Source organism: Chaetodon auriga, chromosome 7 (assembly GCF_051107435.1).
Source record: "Chaetodon auriga isolate fChaAug3 chromosome 7, fChaAug3.hap1, whole genome shotgun sequence".
Taxonomy (NCBI): Eukaryota; Metazoa; Chordata; class Actinopteri; order Chaetodontiformes; family Chaetodontidae; genus Chaetodon; species Chaetodon auriga.
This window is the reverse complement of record NC_135080.1, coordinates 17654482-17679711: the sequence shown is the minus strand read 5'-3', so window position 1 is coordinate 17679711 and position 25230 is coordinate 17654482. Positions and strand designations below refer to the sequence as shown.

The 25230-nt window shown below is 41.4% G+C and overlaps 1 protein-coding gene across 1 annotated transcript in view; it reads left to right on the top strand.

The window, feature by feature from the left end:
• Positions 1 to 17997: 17997 nt before the first annotated feature.
• Positions 17998 to 25230, top strand: part of LOC143323812 (calmodulin regulator protein PCP4-like) — a 32181-nt gene continuing 24948 nt past the window's right edge. Inside the window, exon 1 of the mRNA XM_076735914.1 lies at positions 17998 to 18452. Coding sequence (XP_076592029.1) covers positions 18444 to 18452 — 9 coding nt within the window. The 5' untranslated portion in view covers positions 17998 to 18443. The remainder of the gene's footprint in view (positions 18453 to 25230) is intronic.

Here is a 25230-nt window from a genome sequence, read left to right as displayed (position 1 = left end):
AAAGGCCTTCAAACGTAACTCTGTGCCACTGTATTATGTGTCGAGGGCCATTACCAGCAACTGAGGCTAAAATCCTTGACATGACCTTGTTAACAAAGGGTACGCTTTATAAGCTGTTTAATGCAACTCAGCAAGTGATTTCACAGGCTAATTAAAGCAGTGCATAGTTAAGAGCTATTCAGTGGTCATAGAGAGAAACACGGATAACAGTGGAGTTACTTGTCTTTGGCGTGGGGTCCCTGTGGCTGATTAACTGGCCTTAGTGGTCAGTGCAGCGGGTGTCAGCAGTGGTCACAGTCTGGCTGAGCAGAGCACTTCCTCTGCCTCAGAGGTATATTTCCAATCCCACCCAGTCCCTCTACCTCAACTCTGCGAATGTGACTCACCGTGTTATGTCAGATCTCATTCAGTCTTTCTAGCCTGCCACAAAAAATCTTTATTTTACAGGCTAAGATTCAATAGAACGCCATGTCCTTAATGAGAGTGATTTATATCGCTTATTTAACAAAACGTTGGGATTACACTTTTAAATTAAATTTATTTTGAACTTCTAAACTGAAAGATATATGTAACAATATCCAACTTTGTGTGTCTATATAGACAAAAACGGGATTTAAAAAAATGTATTGGCCCACTTGAACACCACAGTCTCTCAGAATCTTTCTTAACTTGATACAGTAATAGATTTGCACAATAATTTCTACAATAATGAACAAATATACAAATAATTGGCCTTGATATGTTGCCACTGTGTGTCTTCTCAGGTACACTGCATTCATTAAAACGTGAAACAACTTTTTAATTTTTAATAATTAATTTGGTGAAACCTGAACAGGCTGAACTGGCATGTCTTTGGCACTTTCATGGCTTTGGCAGAGATATTTACTCTACTGTGTGCCAATAGTTACTATGCAAAGGATTTCCTTACTCTGTTGGTGGTTATCACTGGATGAAAATGTTTGTCTCCAGTTATTTAACTGGTAAATTGTAAATAAAAGCTGAGACTGACTGTGGCCTGTTGTTGACTGTCTTGACTTGCTGACAAGTCCGTTATTTCTGTATCATTATAGCACTTATATTTTGGCTACTTACCACAGGTAGGGTAAAAGGAGAAGCTGTGTTCAAATTGTCATCCATTTTTAAACGTTTGTTCGTAGCCATTTGAAACCTTGGTTGAGTCCATTAGACCAGTAACAGTTAGCTTATCTCTTCAAGCATTGTTACTACGAGAACCTGCAGTTTCATGTAGCTTGTGTGCTGATTTATACAATGGTTAAACTGTCGACTGATGCTGAATAAATTATGTTTTTATTCGTTTTTACCTTCACCCTACTGAAGGTGAACAGATACCAGTCCTGATCAAGCCCTTATTCCTAATGGACACCGTGTCCTCACGTATCTCCCAAAGGGACAGGGACTGCTGCAACTCTGTGCAAAACTCTGAGCTCTTCTGGACGTTTTTTTTCACGTGTCCCGACCCGCCCATCTGTCATGACCGGGCTCAGGTGGCAACAACATTGGCAGTGAGGGCACAGCAGTTCGGCACGTCAGCGCTTCTGCAGACCACATCCCCTGATAGTGCTGTCCTGATAAATGATATCCAGCTGTCATTGAATGGGCACCCAAAAAGACTTACGTGCCAGCTCTCTTGTAATAGAAAGCACTTCTCGTAAAATCCAGTACTGACTCGTTGCTCAACCTGACAGCAGTAGGCTGGTAAAGCAATTCTCACAGAAACATAGGGGCTTCTTTTCTGCCACGTGTGGGCATCCCTGCTGCAATCAGCTGACTGATGCACTAAAACTAAAGAACACACTTTTGTCCAAATAATCAAGAAAAATAGAAACCTGTCCATTTAAACCCAACATAAATTCTACCTAAAGCTTTACCTTAATTGTTCTTTCCCAGTGTGTCGGTGAGGTGTTGATTCATCTCTGTGGTCAGGCTTTAGTTCGGTCTTGCATTGGAACTTATGTAAGTGTGGTTGGCAAAATATTAGAAACGCCTTCAATATAATCCAACTGAATAAAACAAGAAAATACAGCCTCAAAATAGATTGTTGAACTGACTCACAGCAGTATTGTCACATTACATTCAAAGGTTAGGTTTGTTTTAAGCTTGTATTTGTGTGTTTCTGGTCACTCAGTGTAGACACCACTTTTCTAATAAAGTATTTTAAAATGTTGGAAAAGTTCAGTTCTGGCTCTTGCCTGCAGCACATCTTGGAGCAAGTTGTCTTCAGACTAAAACAAAGAGCTTCTTGAACACTGAAAGACGTTCTTCCAAAGGGCCATCTTCCTTCTCGTATCAAGCCATCTTACACGTCTTTCACTTAACATCTGTTTTATCTTTATCTTAAAGGCAGTTTCGATCATTTGGTGGGATCTTATGGAAGGTGGGGGAAGATGAAGGGTATTTTACGACTCCATATGAGAGAATTCACCTCAGGCTCAGAGGGGAAAGCTGCCCACACTTCATCGTAGAAGGGGGAAAAAATCAATGGTGTCTTTTACATAAAGAAGATTAAAGGCAAAAATGCTGTAGAGGGCAACTTGATGATGATATCACTGATCAGTGGCCATCTGATAGTTTTGGACCGAGGAATAATGACACAGATGCAAATTTAGACAAAATTCAGTAATGATATGACACCTGACAAGATGGGTGTGTGTTGAGGTGGGTACAGCAAAGAGCTTCAATGGTCAGTTTTTGTTTCTATGCTGTAATTTTCAAAGTAAATGAACAGTCCAATCCATCGCTGCGTAACTTCCTGTAAGCGTTTTAGCAAATGTTGTACAAATCTGTTGCATATTTGGCTCCTGAACTGCTGCGTCAGGTGGAAAAGTGCAAGTGGAGAATGAAGTTGGTCCTGTAAGAGGCTTTCAGTTCATCACATCATGCTAGTGCAGCTTAGTCCACTGCAGCGTTTTTTTTTTATCAAATGGCACAGCTGTCATTTTTGGATGATCCCCTCATATGCCCTCTGCCTGGACATCACGTCCTGAAATGTAACGTAACAACCCGCAGATAAGTTCAAACCATTTCAAAACATACACAGACTTACAGTGCTTCAGTGTTGTGCTATACACGAAATGTTTTTCCACCTGCACTATAAAACTTAATTCAAGATATGTTCATTTGAAAAGCATTTTAACCAAAGTTTCATTTCACTTTTTTTACCCATTTTTTTTCTAACCTCTGGCATTTTCTTTTTGCAGACAAATCTCATTTTTATAACAAAAATATATATATAAAAAGTCACTACCATCAGTCATTATCTAATTCATCTAAGTCATCATCTAATTTAATAAATGTCTCATATTTTCCTTTTTTTTTTAGAAATAAAGGAGACATTTTCACATCCTGCTCTCTCCATGATTGTGGTATTCTTGTTTTCTCTTAAATGGTCAAAACAAATGTCCTTTGGGCTATTAGGAGGCAATTGAGCAGTTCCCTCTATTTAACCGAAACACCAATCAATGGCAGCAACATGACAAATGCATTGACTGCATAACTGATGGATGTTTGGAATATTGCCGTGGCAGCCTTATTTGTTTAAAGTCAGCTCATTTTTCACTCGAACAGCCTTTGACACACAACTTGCACTTGTTTGAAAAAAACTTGCTGAAATCTGAAAAGCAATTGCTTGAGGGTGAGCTCTGCTTTTTTCAGAAATAAACTGTCCTCATAGGCTATTGTAGTTTAGGTTTATGCACTCAACTAGATCCAATCTCGTGTGCAGATAGGTAGCTTAAAGGTGGAGCATCAGTTTTATTCATTTCCCTCTTTATTTCAGAGCATGTTTTATTTTTTAATCATTAAGTAACATGAGGAGTCTTACCAACTTATTTATCATTAGTGAAGAGATGCCACTTCAAGCTGCCGTTGTCGATTAAAGCTGCAGTAGGTAACTTGTGTAAAAGTCATTTTTTGTCATATTTGCTAAAACGGTCCCTATGCCCAGACAGCAGTACATGAAACATGTAATCTGTGAAAAAAAACGGTTCCATTGGTCCCACCTACTGCTCCTTCTGCGATTTGCAAGAATCCATCGCGCCCGACACAAAACAACCAATCAGAGCCAGGGGAGCGTCTGAGGAGAAACTGTCCATACCGCCGCTGCCAACAACAGCATATACGGCTAAGACAACAAATAACCACAAAGCTAATATGGTGATTGTTACAGTAACACTCCGCAGCGACTGTGATTTAGCGGTTGGGCAGAGTTAGCTTGTTTCCGATGCTAAGGCTAATGTTACTGGTTGTCACGGCAGCCATGCAGACGCTGCAGGGAGGAGGGGCTTGGAGGCAGGGCGTGAGTGCAGCGGAGTGGGAGGGGGAGTGACGTGAATTTGTGTTGGTTCAAATTTTCAGACTAAGTCTGCTCTCTTCTCCATCTTACCTACTGCAGCTTTAATCTGCAGATTATTTTAACTGATCAATTGTTTGGCCTGTAAAATATCAGAAAATAGCGAACAATGCCCCCCCATTTACTAGAATAAAGCAAATTACCGACTTGGAACCATCAAATTTCCATTAAAACAATCAATTATCACAATAGTTGTCCAATGCATTTTTGTTTGATTGATTGATCACAGAAGGTGGACATGGGGGGAAAAATGAACCAAAACTATCCAGCACACTTACCACCTCACATGAATTCTGCTCAGACCTCTGTAGCCATCATTATTACATCACAGTCCTCAGCCTCAACCAGGAACTAACAACAGCATAACACAGATGACTAATATTAAAATGATATGTGTTGATATCTGACACGGAATTTGGCATAAACCCAGCTACTGGTTTATATTTAACTAGGCTGTGGATCAGATGAGTTTTTTGTGCAGTAAATGAGGTAATGGGCTTTAATGTAGGCTGCAAGCCCCAGTGCTCATAAAAAATGAAAACTGTGACACTTTTGTGTTCAAAATCAACCCCTAATTATTTACTTGCTTATTTTTTATTTGCATATGTGCCTTTAAATATTCCCATTATGTTATGAAAAAACATTCTGCTAACACTCCCACAATGCAATGCACCACATTTTATAGATGCAAAAATGAACAATGGTGTGACTCTCTGTCCCCAGTGCTGACTCAAAATGACGATGACATAATGATGATAATACATGTCTGAAATCTGCACACTGCTCACTATAGAGTGCGTATCAGAAAAGGTGCACAAGTACAGTCAGACCATGAACTTAGAGGTTACGACTGGTTTAAGAGTTGCCACAGGAAAAACAAAGAGATGATTCAAAAGTTTGGGGTCACCCGCAGAGAAAGGGGAAATTGAGCTGACTGGATAAAGGGTGGGGAAACGCACCGACTGTAGAGGGAACAATAACTCTGGAATGTGGAGTAATGTGATTGGATGAAAGGCTGAGGAGAAATAGCTGTGTGGGAGCTGGGGTGAGATGGTTGAACTTGCCTGGTAGCTTCATAAAGAGCGAGAGTGACTGTATGGGAAAGAGAAAGACACACACACGCACACACACACACACACACACACACACACACACACACGCTCAGAATGAAAGCGTTTATGTAAAACAGTGACACAATGTGTAGCACCTCAAGGCGAGTGCTTCTCACTTCATCATTGACCTCAGTTATTAATTCGTACATAGTGTGCCTGCATTAGTGCCCAGTATAATGTGAGATTTTCTTTCTCTCTGTGGCTCACACTCATCTTTTCACCCCGTGCTCTGATGACACTGAACCATCTAACCTGCAGCTATATCAGGACAAGTGTCTCCTGAGAGAACTCGGTGAAAAAGTGAACCATAGAAGGCTCCTGATGATCTTGCCAGATCAGTTTGCCAACCTTAGCAGCTGGAAGTTTAGCTCTAAAATTGTGCACTCCTGGCATTTTAGCTCAAACATCTAAAACAAACAAAGCTATTTTTAGAAGCCCAGGAAATCTGTTCTGATAAATAGCCATGCCGTCTTCTCTTAGCATATTTGTACTTGCATATTACATGATTTTACAGACTATTTGTCCTGAAATACACTCCCATCTGCTCTATACAGGCCTATCTTGACACTCATTAACACCACATTGCCACAGAGGCAGTGATGTCAATTTCGATCTCTCTCTGCTAATTGTATCTTTGCTGCAGAAGAAGACAATAAAATCCTCATTGTTTATATTTGCTTTACCGGTTAACATCCATTTACAACAGAACCATTTGTCACATGTTGGTCCAGTAGCTCTCTTTTTTTTGAGAGTGTTAAAAATGTCTCCATATGCTCTCAGATCCCAAATGGATTTCTCTTGATGTCTCTGCCTGTCTCTGTCTTCGTCTTTCCTCCAGGGCAGCTGGGTGAATGAGGAATGATTAATAGGTTTTAAAGCTAATGGCTATTGATACACCATCAGTAATGCGCCCTCATGGTCTGCCAGAGCCTTTTGTGTTCCTGTTCAGGAGGCCTCGTTCAGCAATTTCATGTCTCATAAAATACAGCTTGAAGTAATCTTCAAACCAGATTTCCAATAATGTCATTGGGAAGTTGGAGGAAACCAAGGTCTCCTGGCTGTGTAGTAATTAAGCACTGAGTCATCATGGCTGCTCTGTCGTTCACTGCTGACTTGACTGGTTCTCTTTCAGGGCTAAAATACATCGTTATTCGGTTAATGGGAGAATGTACAGCCTCTCAGTCGTTCCCGGCTGAGCCGGGGACGGTGTGAAACAACATAATTGCACACCACCTCCAGAGTTGAATTTTTTGTGCATGCTCCTGAACATCTTGATTTCACACCCTTTTTGTTGAGGAAATGAAAGTCAACAGAGAATCACCCGCGATCCAAGAAACGCCGAGCGAGCAGTCTGTTTGTCTCTGTCCTCTCAAGCTGCATAAAAGCTGCTCTAAACCAAACACAGTGTTTGTTTACCTCCAAATGAAACTCTCATATGTATCACGGTGCTGTCTGATTTCACCTGACACTTTCAGACTCACAGTGTGAGTTTTTATTATGTAACTCTTCCTGATTCTACGACTGTCAGCTCTCTGTGATGCCTGCGTTTGGTTGTGCTGTTTTGGTTTTTACAGAGTTGCTGTTTTGTATGCGGCATCGTGAGGCAATAAATACACTTCATCATAATGGAACAGCTGCTTTTAATGGCTCCATAAACATGGTCCTGGAAACGTAAAATGCGTCTAAACGTTTCTGGCATGAATAATGCTTCACAAATGCTTTGTCGCATTCACATACTGCAGATCCAGTCAGACAGGTGAAGCGGCATTCTGGTCAAGATGAATGGAACGGCAGTCAAATCAATTTAGTTATTAAAGTGCAATTAAAAACACCAATTGTTGGGAAAGGTGCGTGACAGACAAATTTTAAATGTACTTAACCAATTAAAGTCAAATTAAAGTTTAAGTGCTGTTACAAAGTGCTGGAAAAATTATAACCAATTATGATAAAACATTTTTAAAGCCCAAAGGTAATTAAAGGAATAGTCTGACATTTTATGCTCATTCACTTTCTTGCTGCAAAACCACCGTAATATCTGTCTATTATTATGATGCCAGTTAGCTTAGCTTAGCTTATTTTAGTTTAGCAAAAGGACTGGAAACAAGGGGAAACAGCTAGCCTGGAGTCTGCAGGAGGCAAATCTGAAGAAAGGTAGTTGAGACTCATGCTCAGGTCATTAGATACAGATGCTTTGGGTCTGGTGGCCAAAACAATCAATCAAATGATTGGTTGTTTGATTGTTTTCAATCAATCAAATGATTGGTTGTTTTCATGGAGCCGTTGTGGACTCTTGCATATTCTGAGCACTAGGAGCCAGAGGAACCTGGTTTTTCAGAGATTATCGGTCTCATGTACTGCTGTCAGGATATACTGACATTTTCAGCAACAATGGCAAACTTTACTTATTTATTTTTATAAATGCTTCCTGCTCAGACTTTAATGTATTCCCATGTACCTCTCAGCAAGAATGCAACTGGGTGTGTTTCCTAACATGGCAAACTATTTCTTTAAGGAGCTGAGTTTTTGTTTGTTTTGAGCTTCAGTGCTTTGTGTATTCTATTTTCATATTTCTTCACATGCGGCTTCTCTGGACTTAATATCATCCTATACACTTGTCATGATACACAAAGCTCCTTGCAATCCACAAATCGACTTTGCGACCAAATGACAATGCAGTCATCCTTAATGTAGTTATCCTTAATTTGCTATTGATGTACAAGATGAGAAGGATTGGTTTAAGATGGATTCAATTACCAGCAAGGTGTTTCTCCCTGATATGAATAAACAGCAGTAATGGCAATTTTCTCCGACCAATCCATCCATACACAGGTGCTGACGGTGCACACTGGTTTGGCTCGGCTCCACTTGTAATACGGTTGGTATTGATCAGCAGTACAGACAGGCAAGACAAATTAAATCCAGACCTCACCAGCAGGCAAAGAGCGCTAAATTTACTCTCAGGACATCAAGTTGGGGGGTTCCAGTTCATTCATCGCTGTCTCTCTCTGTCAGGCAGACATTCAACTGGCGCCTGACATGTAGAAAGCCTATCATCACTTTCCTTTGACTGGCAACATTCCTAGTAATTAGCACTAATAACTGCAGTGTGCAGAGCTGAGACATGAAATGAACTGTCTTTACTCTGCTGGAGATCCCCACTGGGTATGGCAGCTCTCCAGCTGCCATACCCAGGTGTGTGTGTGTGTGTGTGTGTGTGTGTTTTCACATGCCTTCGGCTGAGTGTCCACAAAGCAGGGTCGGATGTGAATAGACTTTCATAATCAGGAAGGACTTTTTCCTATTTTCCTTCAGGCATATCAGACAATATTTACAGGAAATGTTTAGTATTTTGGGAAATTTACTGCTTTTTTATACCCACCAGGAGGCGGTTAGCTTAGCATAACGACTGAAGCAGCTGGCCTCGCTGCTTGCTTAATCTGCACAAAAATTGGAGTGTGAAGACATAAAGTTGAGAAGTGATTATTTCAATAAACTTCCTGCGAGCCAACCAGAAATCTGGCAACCTCACAGTAATGACAAGACTCCAGGAGTGTCTCTCCCCAGCCAAGAAAAAGACACAAAACCCTCCATAAAACCACAACTTGTCATCTTTACGCTTTGGGTTTTGTATTGATTAAGCAAACAACATGTGACCTTATCTCTGGACAGAGCCAGGCTAACTGCTTCCCCCTGTTTTGAGTCTTTATGCTAAGCTAAGCTAAACGGTTGCTGTTTGTTGCTTCTTATTTATTGTAAGACATGAGAGTCTTTTTATTTAACTCTTGGCAAGAAAGCAAATATGCGACATTCCCCAAATGTCGAACTATTCATCAAAAGCATTTTATAGTAAAGGATGATAATAATTGTCTTTTTTTCTGATCATGAAAATACATAAAACAATGTTGTGATCTACTGTATCAGGACCCCCTTTGGTCCCTAACTTCTTCCAGCACTGGTCTAGTGCAGCCATGTTTTTCCTCTCCTCTCACAAACACACAGTATGCATCTCATTAGCTGTACCCTACTTTGTCTTCAGCGAGCTGTGCGCTAATAGAAGCTGATTGGCTCCGTGGCTGTCAGTGCCCAGCCGCTAGCACTTATTATAAAAATGGCTCTGCACAGTCTGATGAGGAGGAGCGTTTCACCACGGAGGGGTCGTGGCCACAGCAGACGACGCTTCGCAGAGACGGGGTGCATCACGGGGATGGACAGTGACAAGGTGTTGGGAACCCCTCCGACGAGGGGATGTTGAAGAAAGGATATAAAGAGGAAGAGCAAAGGAGAGCGAGGATGGAGGGAGAGGCAATAGGTGTAGATCATGAAGAGGAGTATTCCAGGCAGGCAGAGCTGTCAGGTTTTCCCTGTGTGAGATTTCATTACACACCTGTCTTTGGGCTCGCCAGTGGTGGCCGTGCACACAAGATTAGATTAAGTTGCCAGCCACAGTCATCAAAACAAGGAGAAAGTCCCCAGGCTCTTTTGACACAATGTTTGTTTAGAGAGTGTGAGGGGGTACTCTCTCTCTCTCTCTCTCTCTCTCTCTCACACACACACACACACACACACATATCAGTGATGGCTGGCCATATTTAAGAGTTACAGCAGAGCTTAAATGTACAGAGGAGGCAGTAATGGTGTGAGGTCAAAAGTTTAACTCTTATAAAATAGCTGTCTCACTCGCCTGTGTCACAAAGTTACGCTGACAACATAGAACAATGGCTCCATCCTTTAAAGGACTAGTGTGTAAGATTTAGGGGGGATCTGTTGGCAGAATGTGGCAGAAATGGAGTATGATATTCAAAAGTTTGTTTTCATTAGTGTTTAATCGCCTGAAAATATGAATCACTGTTTTGCTTGATTGGAATGAGCTCTTTATATGTACAGACTGAGCGGGTCCTCTTCCACAGAGTCCACCATGTTGCACCACCATGTTTCTACAGTAGCCCAGAACGGACAAACCAAGCACTGCCTGTAAAGAGCAATTTTGGCATGTTTTGCAGGTTTTGAGGCCACTGTTTGTTCTCCTGTAGTGCTAGATGTCACTGAATCCTGCACACTGCAAACATTGCACAAATATTGCAAAAATTGTCCAAATGAAGTGTTGTCTAGACTTGTTGATCTTTTATTTAGGATAATAGAGCATGGAGCAGCAATGTTTGACAGACTGCTTAATGACAGAGAAGACATGGCAAGGAATTACGCCACGGCTGCTCGTATATTGAATTAAAGCGTATGAGCTATGAGCCGCATAAATCAGTCTGTGCCATTCCAGCAGAAGCAGCACAATCTTAACATTACATTGCACTCACACACTCCAGCATCCCTGACCAGAATTACAAGAGCTGCACTTTGAATGCGCTGTGTGGTGAGCGCCGTGTTGTTGTACTTTAATCAAATGTGTGGAGACAAGAGATGTAGTGCGGAGCGATTCAGTGGCTCGAGGCTTACAAACACAACAACCTGATACAAGAGAAATGAGGCCGCCTTTCTTCTCTACCTTCGAGCTCTGTACTGGGACTTGGCCCGTGGCTCACAGACAAACTAACAGACTGAAAGTTTGGAAGGATTACATTCCTGTCTTATCAGTCCACTCCAAAATACACCAGTTCTGAAGGCCAGTGCTGATGGGATCCTGCATGTACAGGTGAACAACTGACAAAATGCATCCATCTTACAATTTCACGGTACTCTAAGTTTAATAAGGTGTATATTGTATACACCTCTTTAGCTTGGAATCTGGACAGACACAAACTCTAAAAGCTAATGGACCAGACTGGACTGATGCCAATGTTTTTGACATTCTTGCTCAGCATGGCTAAGCTTAACAAATAATGGTCAGTAGTAGCCAATATATGGTGAGGACTAGGCAATTAAAGCACTGTGGAAAGACTGTGGTCACATTTGATAATAATACACAATCTCCACACCTTTATTATCAGCCTGGATACATGCAGGACACACAACCTCCGGCACATCACTGCACATCAACGGAGAGCATAATTCCTACAAACACTGGGCTGGTGCTTGTGGGAAAGATGATCTACTGCTGTCCAGCCTGAGCCACACGATAAGCAGCCTCATACACCCACCATCACTGCTGCTCTTTGCCTTCCAACAGAACGAGCTCCAGAGGTTCTTGCTCCTGAGAAAAGAAAGACCATGTATTTTTATCTCACTCTCAAACGCTTGTCCTCAAGCAATTTGAAGTTGGTTGTTTTTTTTAGTCCAAAGAAGCATTATTCCAAAGCAAAATGATCACCGTATGTGCAGCTGAACGTTCTGAATGATTAGGAGTGTGATCTCCTGCTCTGACTAATTCTGCTTTCCATCTTCACTTTGCTCTTCTCCTTCCACACCTTCTTGCTCTGAATCAGCTCACTCTTCTATCTGATTCCCATTTTTCCCAGCCTGGCCACCTTTGATCCTCTTGCTCATCTTCAGCTCTGATCTGGCTGCTCTCCTCTCGAGCGCAGAGGCTTTCCTGTCGGGAGGCGATTTGCTTTCCTTTCTTTTCATCTCATTTAATAGTATCTCACTACATTCGGTGTCATCTTGTTCATTATATCTTCTCTTCTTTTTGCTTTCCTCCCTCTTAATGTTTTTGTAAATTGGCAATTTCTCCACCAGAGAGCTCATTCTCATTTAACAGCGCTGAGCTGGAAGTCTGCTCATCCTGAACGCCTTTTGCAGATTTATTGATTTGATCTATTTATTATTCAATTAGCTGAACAAATTAAACTCTTGTTAATAGCTGAAATATGGACTATTATCTCCTTCTCTCTCGTCTCATATCTGGTTAATTCCAATCCTAACGTTAACGTTTACAGCACTGTAAAAAGAAAATGTGCTGTCCAGTTTAAATGAACTGACTGAGTGAATATAGAGCTCATGTGCAAGGATATTGTTTATTGTTGTCATTCAAAGCAAACAGTATTATCTGTGTGTAATTGAAATCCAGGGGTATGTTCTTTTTCACGGTGCTGGTGATACATACCAGGTCAGGTTAACTACAGGCAGCAGTCTGAAATTGTAGCTCAGCTTCCTTCTGTAGAGTCTGAAATAACCTATTGATAAAGATAAATCACTTCCCCCTGCAGATACAATCACACTGTATAGCCGACTGCACGAGAACCCACAGTGCTATATAATGCCGCAGGGTGAATGTACGCGTGGACTGATTTGTACTTTGGGCTCGGCTGTGCATTATATATCTGTTGATGTCCCCTGCAGAACACAGTGACTGTGAATTATACTTTACACTTAGCTCTCGTTGTTCAAGCTGTGTGTACTGTGAAACTCTGTTAGCTGTCACTGAGTCTGCACCAGTGTCACCAAGACAAATCTCTGTGTGTCTGTTGTACTCAGTGGTTCAAGGGACTGTGAGTCCTACTGCATGTGAATAATGCAAGTCCTGAAACTTTTCTGGTCCAACTGTTTCTTTTTTTTAAATTTCCAAGAATCAGGTTTAATGAAAACAAACAAGTTTTTTATCAGTTTAGTTACAAGTTACTTTCAGATTTTTCATTTTCTTGTTGTCTAGTGAAAAATAAGCATCTCATTTTTCTAACAAACTGAAGGATGAAGTGTTCCTCGATTGAGAAAATTAACTACTTCTTAAGATAAACAAACGCACAAAAAATGCTTTTGGATTTTCTGAAAAATGGATCATCACAAAGCTGAAAACAGGCCGTTTTTCTGAGCTCATGAAAAGTTTTTAGAGATAGGTGGTCCTCACAGGACAGCAATGCTACAGACATGATGATCTTATAGAATATGATGCATTGATGTAGATTAAACAACCCAACAATATATAAAGTAGTTAAAATTAGCTCAACTTCAAACAGCAGTAAAAGGCAACATTAATGCAGAAGTAATATTAATCCATCATAGATGACAGTAAACACTGACAGGGATTTACTTTTCTTTTTCGCGTAGTGGAATATTTGTTATTCGAAATATGGTATTAGTACTTTTACATAAGTAAAGTGTGTTTAAAATGATCAGCAGGTCTCAGCATTTGCACAACAGCCATATACTCAGTATTGTCAGTATGTTTGCAGTAAAGCTGAAAGGACCATTTCAGGGTTTTGCACCTTACAGTCTTATTCTTTCTGCACTGACCTGAGTCTTTAAAAACACGTCACAAATGTGTGCTGTCAAATATCCTACACAGCTGTGCACTGTAGTTTTTGACAAATGTTACTCAAACAGGAGTAAATTGTGCATTAGTTGTACAAATACAACTTGATAGTACAATCAATTCACCACTGATTTCTGTCTTGGGCTGTCCGTGGGATTCAACAAACACAGAGAATTTCGCAGCCTTATTCTCGAACTTTCTTTTGTTTAACTTGATCTTATTTCAGCCACCATAGATGAAAGTGAAAATATGTTCACTGTTAAATGTGAGGAGTTTACTACATGAGGATGAATAAAACAGGCAGATGTGGTGTGTCAAACACATTTTTCATTCTTTAAGATACATTATAGAATAACATTTTACATTTTCAAACACCAACTCAATTCTGGACTTTTATGTGTTTCATACTTTGACAGTTTCAGCTTTGTCTGTGAAGGCGTTTATTTTTGTCCACATTGCTCTGCAGCAGGAAGGGCACTGAGGTCAGTCTCTTTGTTTCTGTGTGCCGACCTGCTGGGCTGAGGTTGGCTTCTTCAGACGGACGGGGATGAAAGGAAAAACTGTCTGTGGTCGAAATGCTCTCTGTGTCTCCTTTAATAAAGGTGAGATTGATCCTGTTTGTGTGTGTGCGCGTGTGTGTGTGTGAGCTGTTAGATATGGCACAGTAACATTGCTGGACACACATCAGGTTTGTTGACTTTCATGTTTTTGCTGCCAGAGAAATCTTAGTGATCTTAGGGATCACAAAACAAAGCCAGACACTGTGAACACATATTTTCCAGCATTTCAAATGTTATCTACTGTTGTTGCAGCACTTTTTTGGATAATTATTATAGTAATTACCAGGATCTTAATGATCAACAGCTGCACTTTTGTTCTTGTTTCATTTTACTTTCTTTCGTATAATTTGGGACCCTCTTGAAAATGAGATGATACGTCTCAAAGGGTTTATCCTGATATAATAAATTGAAATAAAAAAATACGAATGAAAAAGAAGCAGTTTTGTTGTGTGGAAAAGAGCAGAAGAAACAACAGAAAATAATACACCACATAATGATATGTGCATGGCAAACTATGGATATTTTTGTTGTGGAATTTTAAATGACAGATGGCATGAGCTTACTGTGTGTGTGTGTGTGTGTGTGTGTGTGTGTGTGGGACTTCCAAACAAAACAGCAAAATCATTTTGATCTTGGAGAAATCTATGCAAATGTTTACAAAAGGCCTAGTTAACATACATTTACATATATGTGTGCCTCACATCCTCAGCACACACACACACACACAACACAGAGTATAAAAGAGTGTAAAAATAGATTCTATGCAACTCTCTGAGGGAGGAGTATTCTCAGCACAACAAGGCAGAATAAAGGTGTTGCTTCAAAATAATTCATGAGTCAAACCCTGGTGGAAATCTAACTGAAAAAATCAAGAGCTTGCACAGTGGATGTAGATAGAAGATACAGACTAAAGAGACCTGATGGAAAGTTGAAAGGAACAGGGAAGAGCGTGATATAATCAGTGGAGATGATACAACTTCAGCTTTCAGTCGCCATGCAGTCACACAGCGTGGAGTGCTGTTCGGGTGGAACTGTACAGGAGCAAGAAATGCAGTGTGTGTATACATTGTGAAGACTGTTAAAGTAGTTAGTAGAGAGAGTTTTTTTTAATTTAACGTGTTAGTTACTCGAGGTGAAGGGCATGCAACAAAAGAATACAGAGGCAGTCCTCTGTGCTGGGGTGTCCTTCATCATAGTGCTGAGCTGCCACCATCCCCTGTGTTCTGTGGATGACCTTTGACATCTGAATCCTGTGGACACCACTGAGGAAAATGAACAGTTTGCTTTGGGAATGAGTGCAATATCACATACACATGAACTGTGCTCTGAAGAAAAAAAATCCAGTGCGTTCAACAACAGTCATATTTATGTGCATACACACGTTCAACATGTACCACTGCAGACTCTGCGATGTAACAATCCACAGTGCAATACGGGCCTTGCAAACCTGACATGAGTGACTGCAGAGTCGTGGTTATCAATCCTGGATCCGAAGCCCGGAGGGTTCACAACACGGTCATCAAATCAGAGACTGTTTTCTTCAGGCAGCTATTTTAATCAGGTAGTTACTAGGTAGGAAAGAAAGTGACACACACACACACACACACACACACACACACACACACACACACACACACACAGAGTCGTGTTTCCATCACTGTTGTGGACATTAGACTTCCATTCATTTCTTGGAGACTAACCTGAACCATAACCATAACCCCTGCTTGGCTGAGACTAACCTTCACTCAAGACTTCACCTTAAAATTTAGTGATTTAAATAATAGGGACTTGAGTTTGTATCCATAAGGAAGGTAAGTCCCAACAATGTAACTGTGTAAACAGATTTATGTCCCCACGACATGGGAAATACACACCTCCACACACACACACACACACACACACACACACACACACACACACACACACACACACTGCCAGTATGCACTTCCCTTTATGTGCCCCCTCTATCCATTGTGCACAATATGCAGGCCTTTGTTCGTCTGACTTAAACATCACTTCTTGCCTTCAGGTGGTGTTCAGTGTCTCCTATGGGACTACCAGCTGTCTCCCAAAATGTCCATCTGACGTCTCTCCAACACTAGCTGGCCTACAATATGCCTGCTCGTAAATGTTCACTTCTGTCTACCCTGTGGACAAAAAGCAGTTGTGTTCTTTTTCTTCCTGATGTCTTTGTTTCCACGACTCTGATCATTTGCCTTTTAATTGCTGCCCCTCCATTCTTTAACATTTGGTTGTGTTACAGACATGATTTACAACCTGAAGCTACACCTTTATGAAGGTGAGCAAGGACACTCACCAATGACTTTTCCCTGAGGATGCACTCATCATACCGAATTTGTTCTCTCAGCCAGTGCACCTGTTTCACAATATTGTTCCACCAAATGTCCAAAGACATTTCCTAATTCATAGAGGTTTCCCTACATCGTCCATATGTCTGAACACTTGGAACTATGCCTCTGCAAAGATAAATGTCATTATACTCAAAATATGTACAAGTGTCAAGGGAAATCGGCATGTGAATAACTCGCATGTTTGTTTATGTTCAACCGGAAGACACAAGTTCCAGCTTTTACTGTCCCAGCTGAATTGCTTTTTGTGGATACAATTTTCCTCTAACTCATACAAAATCAGCTAAATGTGAGTGATGGAGTGAGAGTTGCAGTGCTGCAGCATCTCAGCTCTTGTTTTCTGCACAAAGTCCTACTGTTGAGCCACTGAAGATCTGTGAGCCAGCTCCTCACATGTGATCGGACCAGCGTCAGCTTGGCTGTAACGCTACATTGCAGGCATCACAGGTTGTGCTGTGTCCTGCAAAACTTCATAAGCTTCCACGAAAAGCATCTGCTTGGAAAAAGAAAGCAACCTCCTTTCCCTCTAACTATCTTAAGTGGACGAAACTAAACCATTTTCAAAAGCCATTTTCAGAGCAAAGCTGCTCCAACCTGTCAGGCGCATTGACAGTCGCCCAGAGACACGCAGGTCAGCGCAGCAGAGATGTTAGACTTCGTTGGTAATCGGTTTCCTCTTCCCCCATCCATCAAGATTCCACTGGGACTTCGCAGGCACTCCAGTGAAAGACCATACGGAAGCTGACCAGCCTTCTCCACTGCACCCACATCAGGGCTTTGTGAACCTTGGTCTTGTTTCTGTCCATCTGAAACAAATTCGATTTTAGATGTGGAGGAGCCAGATGGAGGCTACCCTCTGGATTTTGCATTGAAGCTGCCGCTTGCTGTGTGGATGTTCAATTTGATGAACAGCGCCTGTATTGAATTTTACAAATGGATGTATGGATTTAGGACAAACGATAATTAGCTACCTCAATTTGTGAAATTGATGTTGAAGGGAATGAACAGGAGGCAATGGATAGGGCTGCATGCTGTTAGATTATACAAAAGGATTATACAACCCCGCTAGAAAGAGGCACCATTCCTTCTGAAAAATCACCAGCACTCTTTCTTTCAACTAAGGAATTTAATAAAGTTAAAACCCAGAGCTCAGTCTCTCTGATGCAATAAATTTAACATGCTGTTGTTTGGGAATTCAGCAGAGAAAATCTAATTAGTTTATTATACCACAGTAGACCTTTACAAGATATAATTAATCCTACAATAAATGTGAGGGGAATGCCAGGCAAACACATTTCATAAAACACAATAACTATAAATGTAGAGACATTATATTATATAAACACTGTAGTGGAGCGACTGAAAGAAGCACAGTCTGTTACACCAAAGCGCCGCGGGCGAACTGCACATTTTTGAAAGGGATGATAAAAAGGCACAACATAATTTCACTTTAGAGCTTCTGCCATGGAGCTCACACCCACGCGTTACTGCCACACACTCAGATGGGAGTGACAATGGTGCAAGTAGTGAAATAAAAATTTCTATTGATGACATGATGACTGGTGCATGAAATGCGTCCCATCGCTCACATTTGTGAGCGTTGGTGTTCATCAAGAGAAGAGAGATGCTCCGTTTGGCTGATCATGATGAAAAGGGCTTACACAGCGTATGAATATTTGAAGGAGTTGGGTGGTGACTTGGGAGACACATTTGCCCACGGCATTCCTATTGGTTTATTGGTGACGTGATGACACGGAGGAGTTGGGCTTAACACTTTATAAAGCTTCTCTGTCCGCGGCGAGCCACTCTTTCAAAGACTACTGTTGCTGAAACTTCTCGTTCCGCAACTCACGTACTGGAAGCAGCCGAGAAACCTCGACATCACCGTCCATCATGAGCGAGGTAGGACTATTTTCTGTTTTAATACAAAGACACGCCGGGATTAACCCATTTACGCACGATCCGTGCGCTAATGCGCAGCGGGAAACAACGTACATGAGAGATTTAACAGCCAAAGCTGCTGCTGTCGACAAATTTGTCTTAAATGGTGAGATTTCTCATCCGACATTTAGTGTTGCAGGGCGGATATGATCCATTAGAGTGTGAGATAATGTACAGCTGCTCTGGCAAAGTGCGCCCAGCAGCATCAGCGCAGTAGGGAACACCAGGGCGCGTCGGCTGCTCCCCCCGAAGCGACAGTATGGTGGATTCACAATAGATAACAGTTTTGATTTTTCACTACAATGCTTCAGAGCAGCTTGACGTTCACTTATGATTTGAACTAAACTGTGGTTTGACAACAACCATCAGTAAATTGAGCGCTCATTGTGACAGAAGTGAACAGTTTTTACAGTGAGAGGAGAACTTGCTCATTTAAGATCTCTTTTAATGTGGGGGTACAGTGAGCCTGTTGAAATGATTTGTGGGGGATTGCCTTGACAGCGTGTGGTTTACTGTGGCAGTGCAGGTGGATATACGCTCAGGTTGTAACCACTATCTTGTAAATTACTGCTTTCTTATAATCTGTCTCAGTAGAAAGAAGTCAGCAGTCCCGGGCATCAGAGATCTAAGACCACAGGGGGGTTACAGCTTGCAATGGAAAACTGCTGTTAGGTTTTCCCACAGCAGTCACAGATGTTCCACTTGCATTCATCTGAACGTGGAGGGAGGAGGATATTAATAGCTCTTTTTATTTTGCACAAACTCTAAAGTTCATTACCTAATGCCCTGGAGTATTCTGTTAATGTCACTACCAGTGTTTTAAGTCTGGGTAGTTGTGCCACTAATTTGAGAAATATCTTGCATGATATAAAATGTCAGCAGATGGAGTATTCTCTAAAAATATAGACAACACAGCCTTGACATGAGTACCCCAAAGCTGATCATGTCTTGAAAGGAGCTGATGCTCTGATCTTTATTTTTTTCTCCACCATCTGATTTTTTTTTTTCAAATTTCAAATTTTTATTTTTGACACAGTCATAAGAGCTGCAACCAAGTGACACCTCTGCGTTTGAAATATTTGCACCCATCAGCAGATTGTGGGACACGGAAGATGATTGGCGAACACCTCTCAGCAGTATGCAGCAGGGCTGAGGACAGCTCGCTTCCAGTTCAGTCAGCCAGTGCAACGTGTAAACTGCAATTCAGCTCACATCCAATCAAGAATTAATATTACAGAAAGAATGAAAATAAAACCATATCATTTCTACTTAAGGAAATATTTGATCCACTTTGGAGAAAATCTGCTAAATTGTGCCGCTCACTGCTTGTTGTGACACTTGAAAAGAGAGGAGACTGAATGACTTTGCCTTCGATTCTGCTCTGAAATACAGCATTGACATTGCTAACAGTGTATCCATATGCGCCTGTGTTTTCCTAATGTCTGCACACACACACACACACCAGTACACAAACACAAATTTGAATGTGAGCACATACACTTTTAAAAAGCAAATATATAAGCACGAAAGTCCTAGCTGTAGTAAACACTCTCCTCTTCTACCCACAAGCACAACATTTATGCTTTTATATTTTCTTTTTAAAAGTATATATGCTCACATTCAAATCTGTGTTTGTCTGTTGGTGTGTGTGTGTGTGTACTGACGTTGGGAAAACACAGGCGCGCAAAGTTGGATGTCTGAGATGTTAAAAGTTATTTGGCTCGACAGAGTGTGTAAAGCAGCGGTAAATCTCCTCTGACCTGGCACTTCAATCTCAGAGGTACCCAGAAACAAAAAATGTCCAGACACACCAACAGCAGGTTAAGAAGGCAGCGTTATCTGAGTTCAGTCCTGCAGTCTGGTGGGTGTGCAGTCATTCCCTCAAATGGGCTGGTGGCAGACGCCAACCATACTTCCCTGCGAGCCGTTTACAACAAATCATTCACCCGGCCACCTCAGCAAAAGATGAATTCAGGGTGCACGCACAACAGGAGCTAAAACAGCTTTTGAGTAATTGAATCCCTCGCCGGCAGCAGAATCACCAGAGCCTTTTGTTTGGTAATAATGTGCAAAGTAAAGAGAAGCTGCCATCTCCTGTTGATTAAAGGAGATGTAATTTTAGGGAGAAAATGAGTCCAATGCGACTGCGAGGAGGAGGCGGAGGCAACGGAGGGGACGTGGAATCATTTTCCTGCTGAGCTGATGTGTTTTGTCAAGTACCGTGCGGAGTGGAGAAGTTCTCAATCAAAGTCATGAATGTATTCGGCCTCCAAAAGTGACTTGAAGCCAGTAACCGAAGCAGAGCAGCTCAGCATGTTCTGGATGGATGAGTCTCGCAGTGGTCAGCACTGCAGCGCTGCCTCCCTGCTCCTCACCACACTCTCTGCCCTTGCTCTCCCCACCTCCCTCTGTCTCCCCCTTATCCACACACACCTGCACAGAACAAGTGTAATACTCTGAGGTAATACTGTTCCACAGTTTTAATCACAGGGCTCAGATCTTTACCCTTTGCTCCTTCTCTCTCTCTCTCTCTCCGTCTCTTGGCAAAACAACTTAAACAATAACTTTAAAAAATAAAGCTTTAAGAATCCAGCAGAACAATCGAAATCCCTAAAGCTTTTGACTTCTGTCAGTGTGTTCATGTCGAGGAATGAACAAGCTGACAAGAGAGACTGGAAAACTATCAGGAGCTCCAGATGGTGGAAAATGGCTGACTCAGACACTTTACTGCTTTTTTTTTTTGTTGCACTCAGAGTAGAGTTTAAGCTACTGACAAGGTTACTAAACATCATGACAGTCTTCAACTCTCCGAGGTCTTCAGCAGCCTGCTGTTTGCGCTCGCTCCCTCTCTCTGCTGTAACGCGATGCAGACTCAGAGAAATGAAGTAAAACTCCACAAACCCTCTCAGAACGGGCCTTTTCACAGCAGACTGACAGGATAAGCGCAGGTGTTGCTAATAAACAGAGCTGAAAGAACAGGAATACTTCTTGTTATTTTGACCTTGGAGTGTTGGGAACACTCCCCGGAGACACAGTTTTCCAAGATGGTTGCTCCCACTGTCAGCCTTGGTGGTGTTGGTCTTTTAAATCGTTATATACTGTAGGTCTTTGTAATTTAGCTGAATCAGTTGCATTAGATTGGATTTTATTTCCATGTAACTTGCAGCCATTTTGCCAACTGTTTGCTGACACTTCCAGTAATTATTTTCACCGAGCTGCTGTTAGAAATGCTCGATATCTCTGACTCAGAATTCCAGCTCAGAGGCTGCCTTTGGCGTTTTTTTCCCACTTGGTTGCTTGCAATTACAGTAATTAACGACGTGACATGAACACAGCATAAGCCTGACCGTTGAGCCTAAGAGTGGCACTAATGGCACTGATTACACCTGTGCCTCTCCTGCTGTGACATTGTGCTTTTGAAAGAAGCACTTAAGATCAAATCCAGAAGAAATCATACAGATACGTCAGCCTTTTGCAACAAGGCAATATCCTGTCATTTGTTCAAAAAACACTGAAGATGAATGCAAGATCAGCGGCTAAGCTTAGATTTCCAGCTTAATGGAGACTTCCACACATGGCTGGAAGTTCTCACAGTTGCCTGCAGGTGGTCAGTGTGTTTCTGTGGGTTGGGTAACTTTGTACTGAAAAGGCCACTGTGAGGAGTTACTGCACATTTCCACCAAAAACATTTTGCAAGGATGCTTGAACTCATGTTGACTCACAGGTATTTTCGGACTACAAAATTGCCCTCTGTTGTTTCCTGCTGTTACTGACTCATAACTAAGCTGTCGTCAAGCCAAAAAAGCTCATTCGACAGCAGCCAATTTCTGGTTTCTGCAGCTACCTCTCATTTTTTCTGTTGCTGTCACATCACCTCGGTTCAAACTTTGAAGACGTGTCAAAATGAAGTCAAATATACTCTTAGATCTTATTGATCTTACTTTGGCGCCTCCCAGTCATATTCTAGTCTGTGCTAATTAACACCAAAGGAGTGTTGTTACATACTGCTGTAACTTCATGCACCAAGACAGATGTGCTTGGTGTGTTTATAAGCAAGTGTAAGTAAAATTGCATGTATGTGTATGTGCATCGGAGTTTTTTCCCCCTCGCCATCAATTTTTATGACCTGCAACATTTTTGAACAAGTTTGCCCATCTGGGAATGGACAGACATGCTAATTAGCTTGATTAGTAATTAGCATAAACTTAGCCTTGATTGGCTGCCAGATCATTACAAGCACCAGCTTCTTTGGAGATTTAGGGTTTTCAATGATTAAAAAGAAGGCCTTTGGTTATGTGCTGAGAAATCAGTGGCAGTATTCTGGCTTCTCTGAATCAGCCCTGCCTTACTTTGAACTTGGCTGAATTCAACAGCCCATGGACAGGAAACATAAATTTGACAGAAAAAGCTGTTTAATCCACTTTAAGCAGAGATTGGAATTTCTCTAAGTACTTGGACTGAAATAACCCCAACTGGGGATGTGATGATGAGGTCAACACATTAATATTCGGTTGAAATCAGGCAACTCCGAAGAGCTTCACAGGTTTTAGGAGACTTCAGACCTTTGCTTACTTAGCAAAGGGAGCCTGTTGAACTGCGCTGCACTCTGTGGGTGATGGAGAGGCTTGTTGGGTACATGATATAGTCAGAATCTCTGAATTTCACTCAATTTCTGAACTCATTTTAATGCCTTTTGGACGAAAACTGCATTTTCAGGTGCACTTTCGTGCATCATGTTTATTAAAGCAGTGGGAGTAATGGCATCTATTTTCACACATGGTCATTATCTGACTTATTATTTGGAATTTTTTTTTCCCCTCTGTATTTTGTTGCTCCCAACACTTAAGTTGTCTGTCCTTTCTGAGGGAAAAAATCAGCATTTGTGCTTTGGGTTGATAAACATACAACCGGAGCTGGTCTGTCCCTACATTCAAATATTAAGCAGCTTTAAAACGTGTACTGCTGGATTAGGGGACTTTTGTGGATTGAGTAGATGTGTGTGTGTCGCAGCCTCCACTGTTGTCAGCCAGATCCTTGTTCACTGTCCAGCAGGCAGATGGACCACACTTGAAGGGACCGTTTTTCATCCTAATGGTACACAAGGTTGAATTGACTTTGTTAATGGACTAACATGTAAACTTTCAGAAACAAATGGGCAACCAGTTGTGATTTATTGCTGTCATGGACTGTCTGTACTAGTTGTTTTTTAGTTCTTTGGGCTGTTTGGTGAGTTTTAGCCACATTTGGATCATGGCTCCATTGTTGGCTTCGCTTGATCCACTTTGTTCCAGACTAGAATATCTCAACTACTATTGGATGATCAGCACAATGTTGTAATCATCATGTCCCCATGATTACGTATGTGTACGTAGTGCAGTGCTGTGAACATATAACATTTAACAAAAATGCTGTTACATCACCCCATGATTTATCCAATTTGAAACAAAAACAAAACCTTAAACCATTTTAAGGCCACTAGCATAGCATTCACTATGTAACAGAGGTCTTTTTTTTAATATTATTATCAAATAAAAAGCTTTAAATGAATCTTTAAACAGCTAAAACGATGTATTATTTCAATTGTAAAACAATCACATCAGTAATCTGATACTATTGGCATATTAATTCTCTGCATGTTGATTCATATCAGGTTCAGTTTCCCCCACGAGTCTAATCAACAAACACTCCATCAACCAACACAATCTTTATCAACAGCTAAGAAGATATGAATGGCAATTTACTCAACCGCAGCATCATAAATCACTTGGACTGGTGCCGAACACACAGTGAAACTAATACACACTGGGCGGTTAAGTGACTGGGATGAAAACATTTTTTGTAATGCAAGTGTGGCTGCTGTCTGATTATTATGCAGCCATAAATTCACCAGCTGTGTACACAGGGCTGATGAGCCCCTGTTCCTCAGCTTCACAGATTGCGATGTAAAGTGAATCAATAAAATGAATTGACATCTTTATTACAGACGCTGCTTTGGTGAAGTGCTTTGGAAGGTGTTTACCGAGCTCTTTTCATCCTGCGGCTGATGGATAAGCTGCTGTTAGATTAAACTGTATGAATGGGGAAAAAAAAGCTTTGTCAAGTTTATATTTTTCATGTGGATGAAAAATGTTTAAAATATTGAGAAAATGAGCAAAAACTGTAAGTTATTGTTGAACATTGGCATTCTCCATCAGTCTTCAGATTGTAGCACAACAGATTGGGATGTGAAAGGACAGTTTGACAACCAGAAAATGTGTTAATATATGATAATAGGCATCATAGTCAGCTTTGCTCTGTGTGTTCGCCATAGTCATGCAAATCACACATTTCAGCAATGCCAGCATTAGTGCACCATTTGTGCGTGCCGGTGTGTATGTTTCAGTCATTCACCTTACGAGTCGAGTGGGAGGGGAAGGGCTGAATTAGCAGAGCGACATTAATGCTGCACGCTGCAAATTTACCTCCCACAAAATCATTACAGCATCTCACTCCACAGATTTGAGGCTGAAAATAACACTTCAGGGACTGCCGGCCAATCTAGTACGTCAGGAGTTTACAGAAACGGGTTTGTGACTGCTGGGGTCCTGTTTAGATATCTGGACAAATGGAAAAATCTTGGCAGAGGCACACGAACATGTTACCTGTTTTACTCCCTCAGTCGTCACTATCAATGTGCTCTTGGGCAAGTCAGTGAAAGCTCAATTTGGTTTTGCAAATGCTATAGATGGTATTAGGTGTT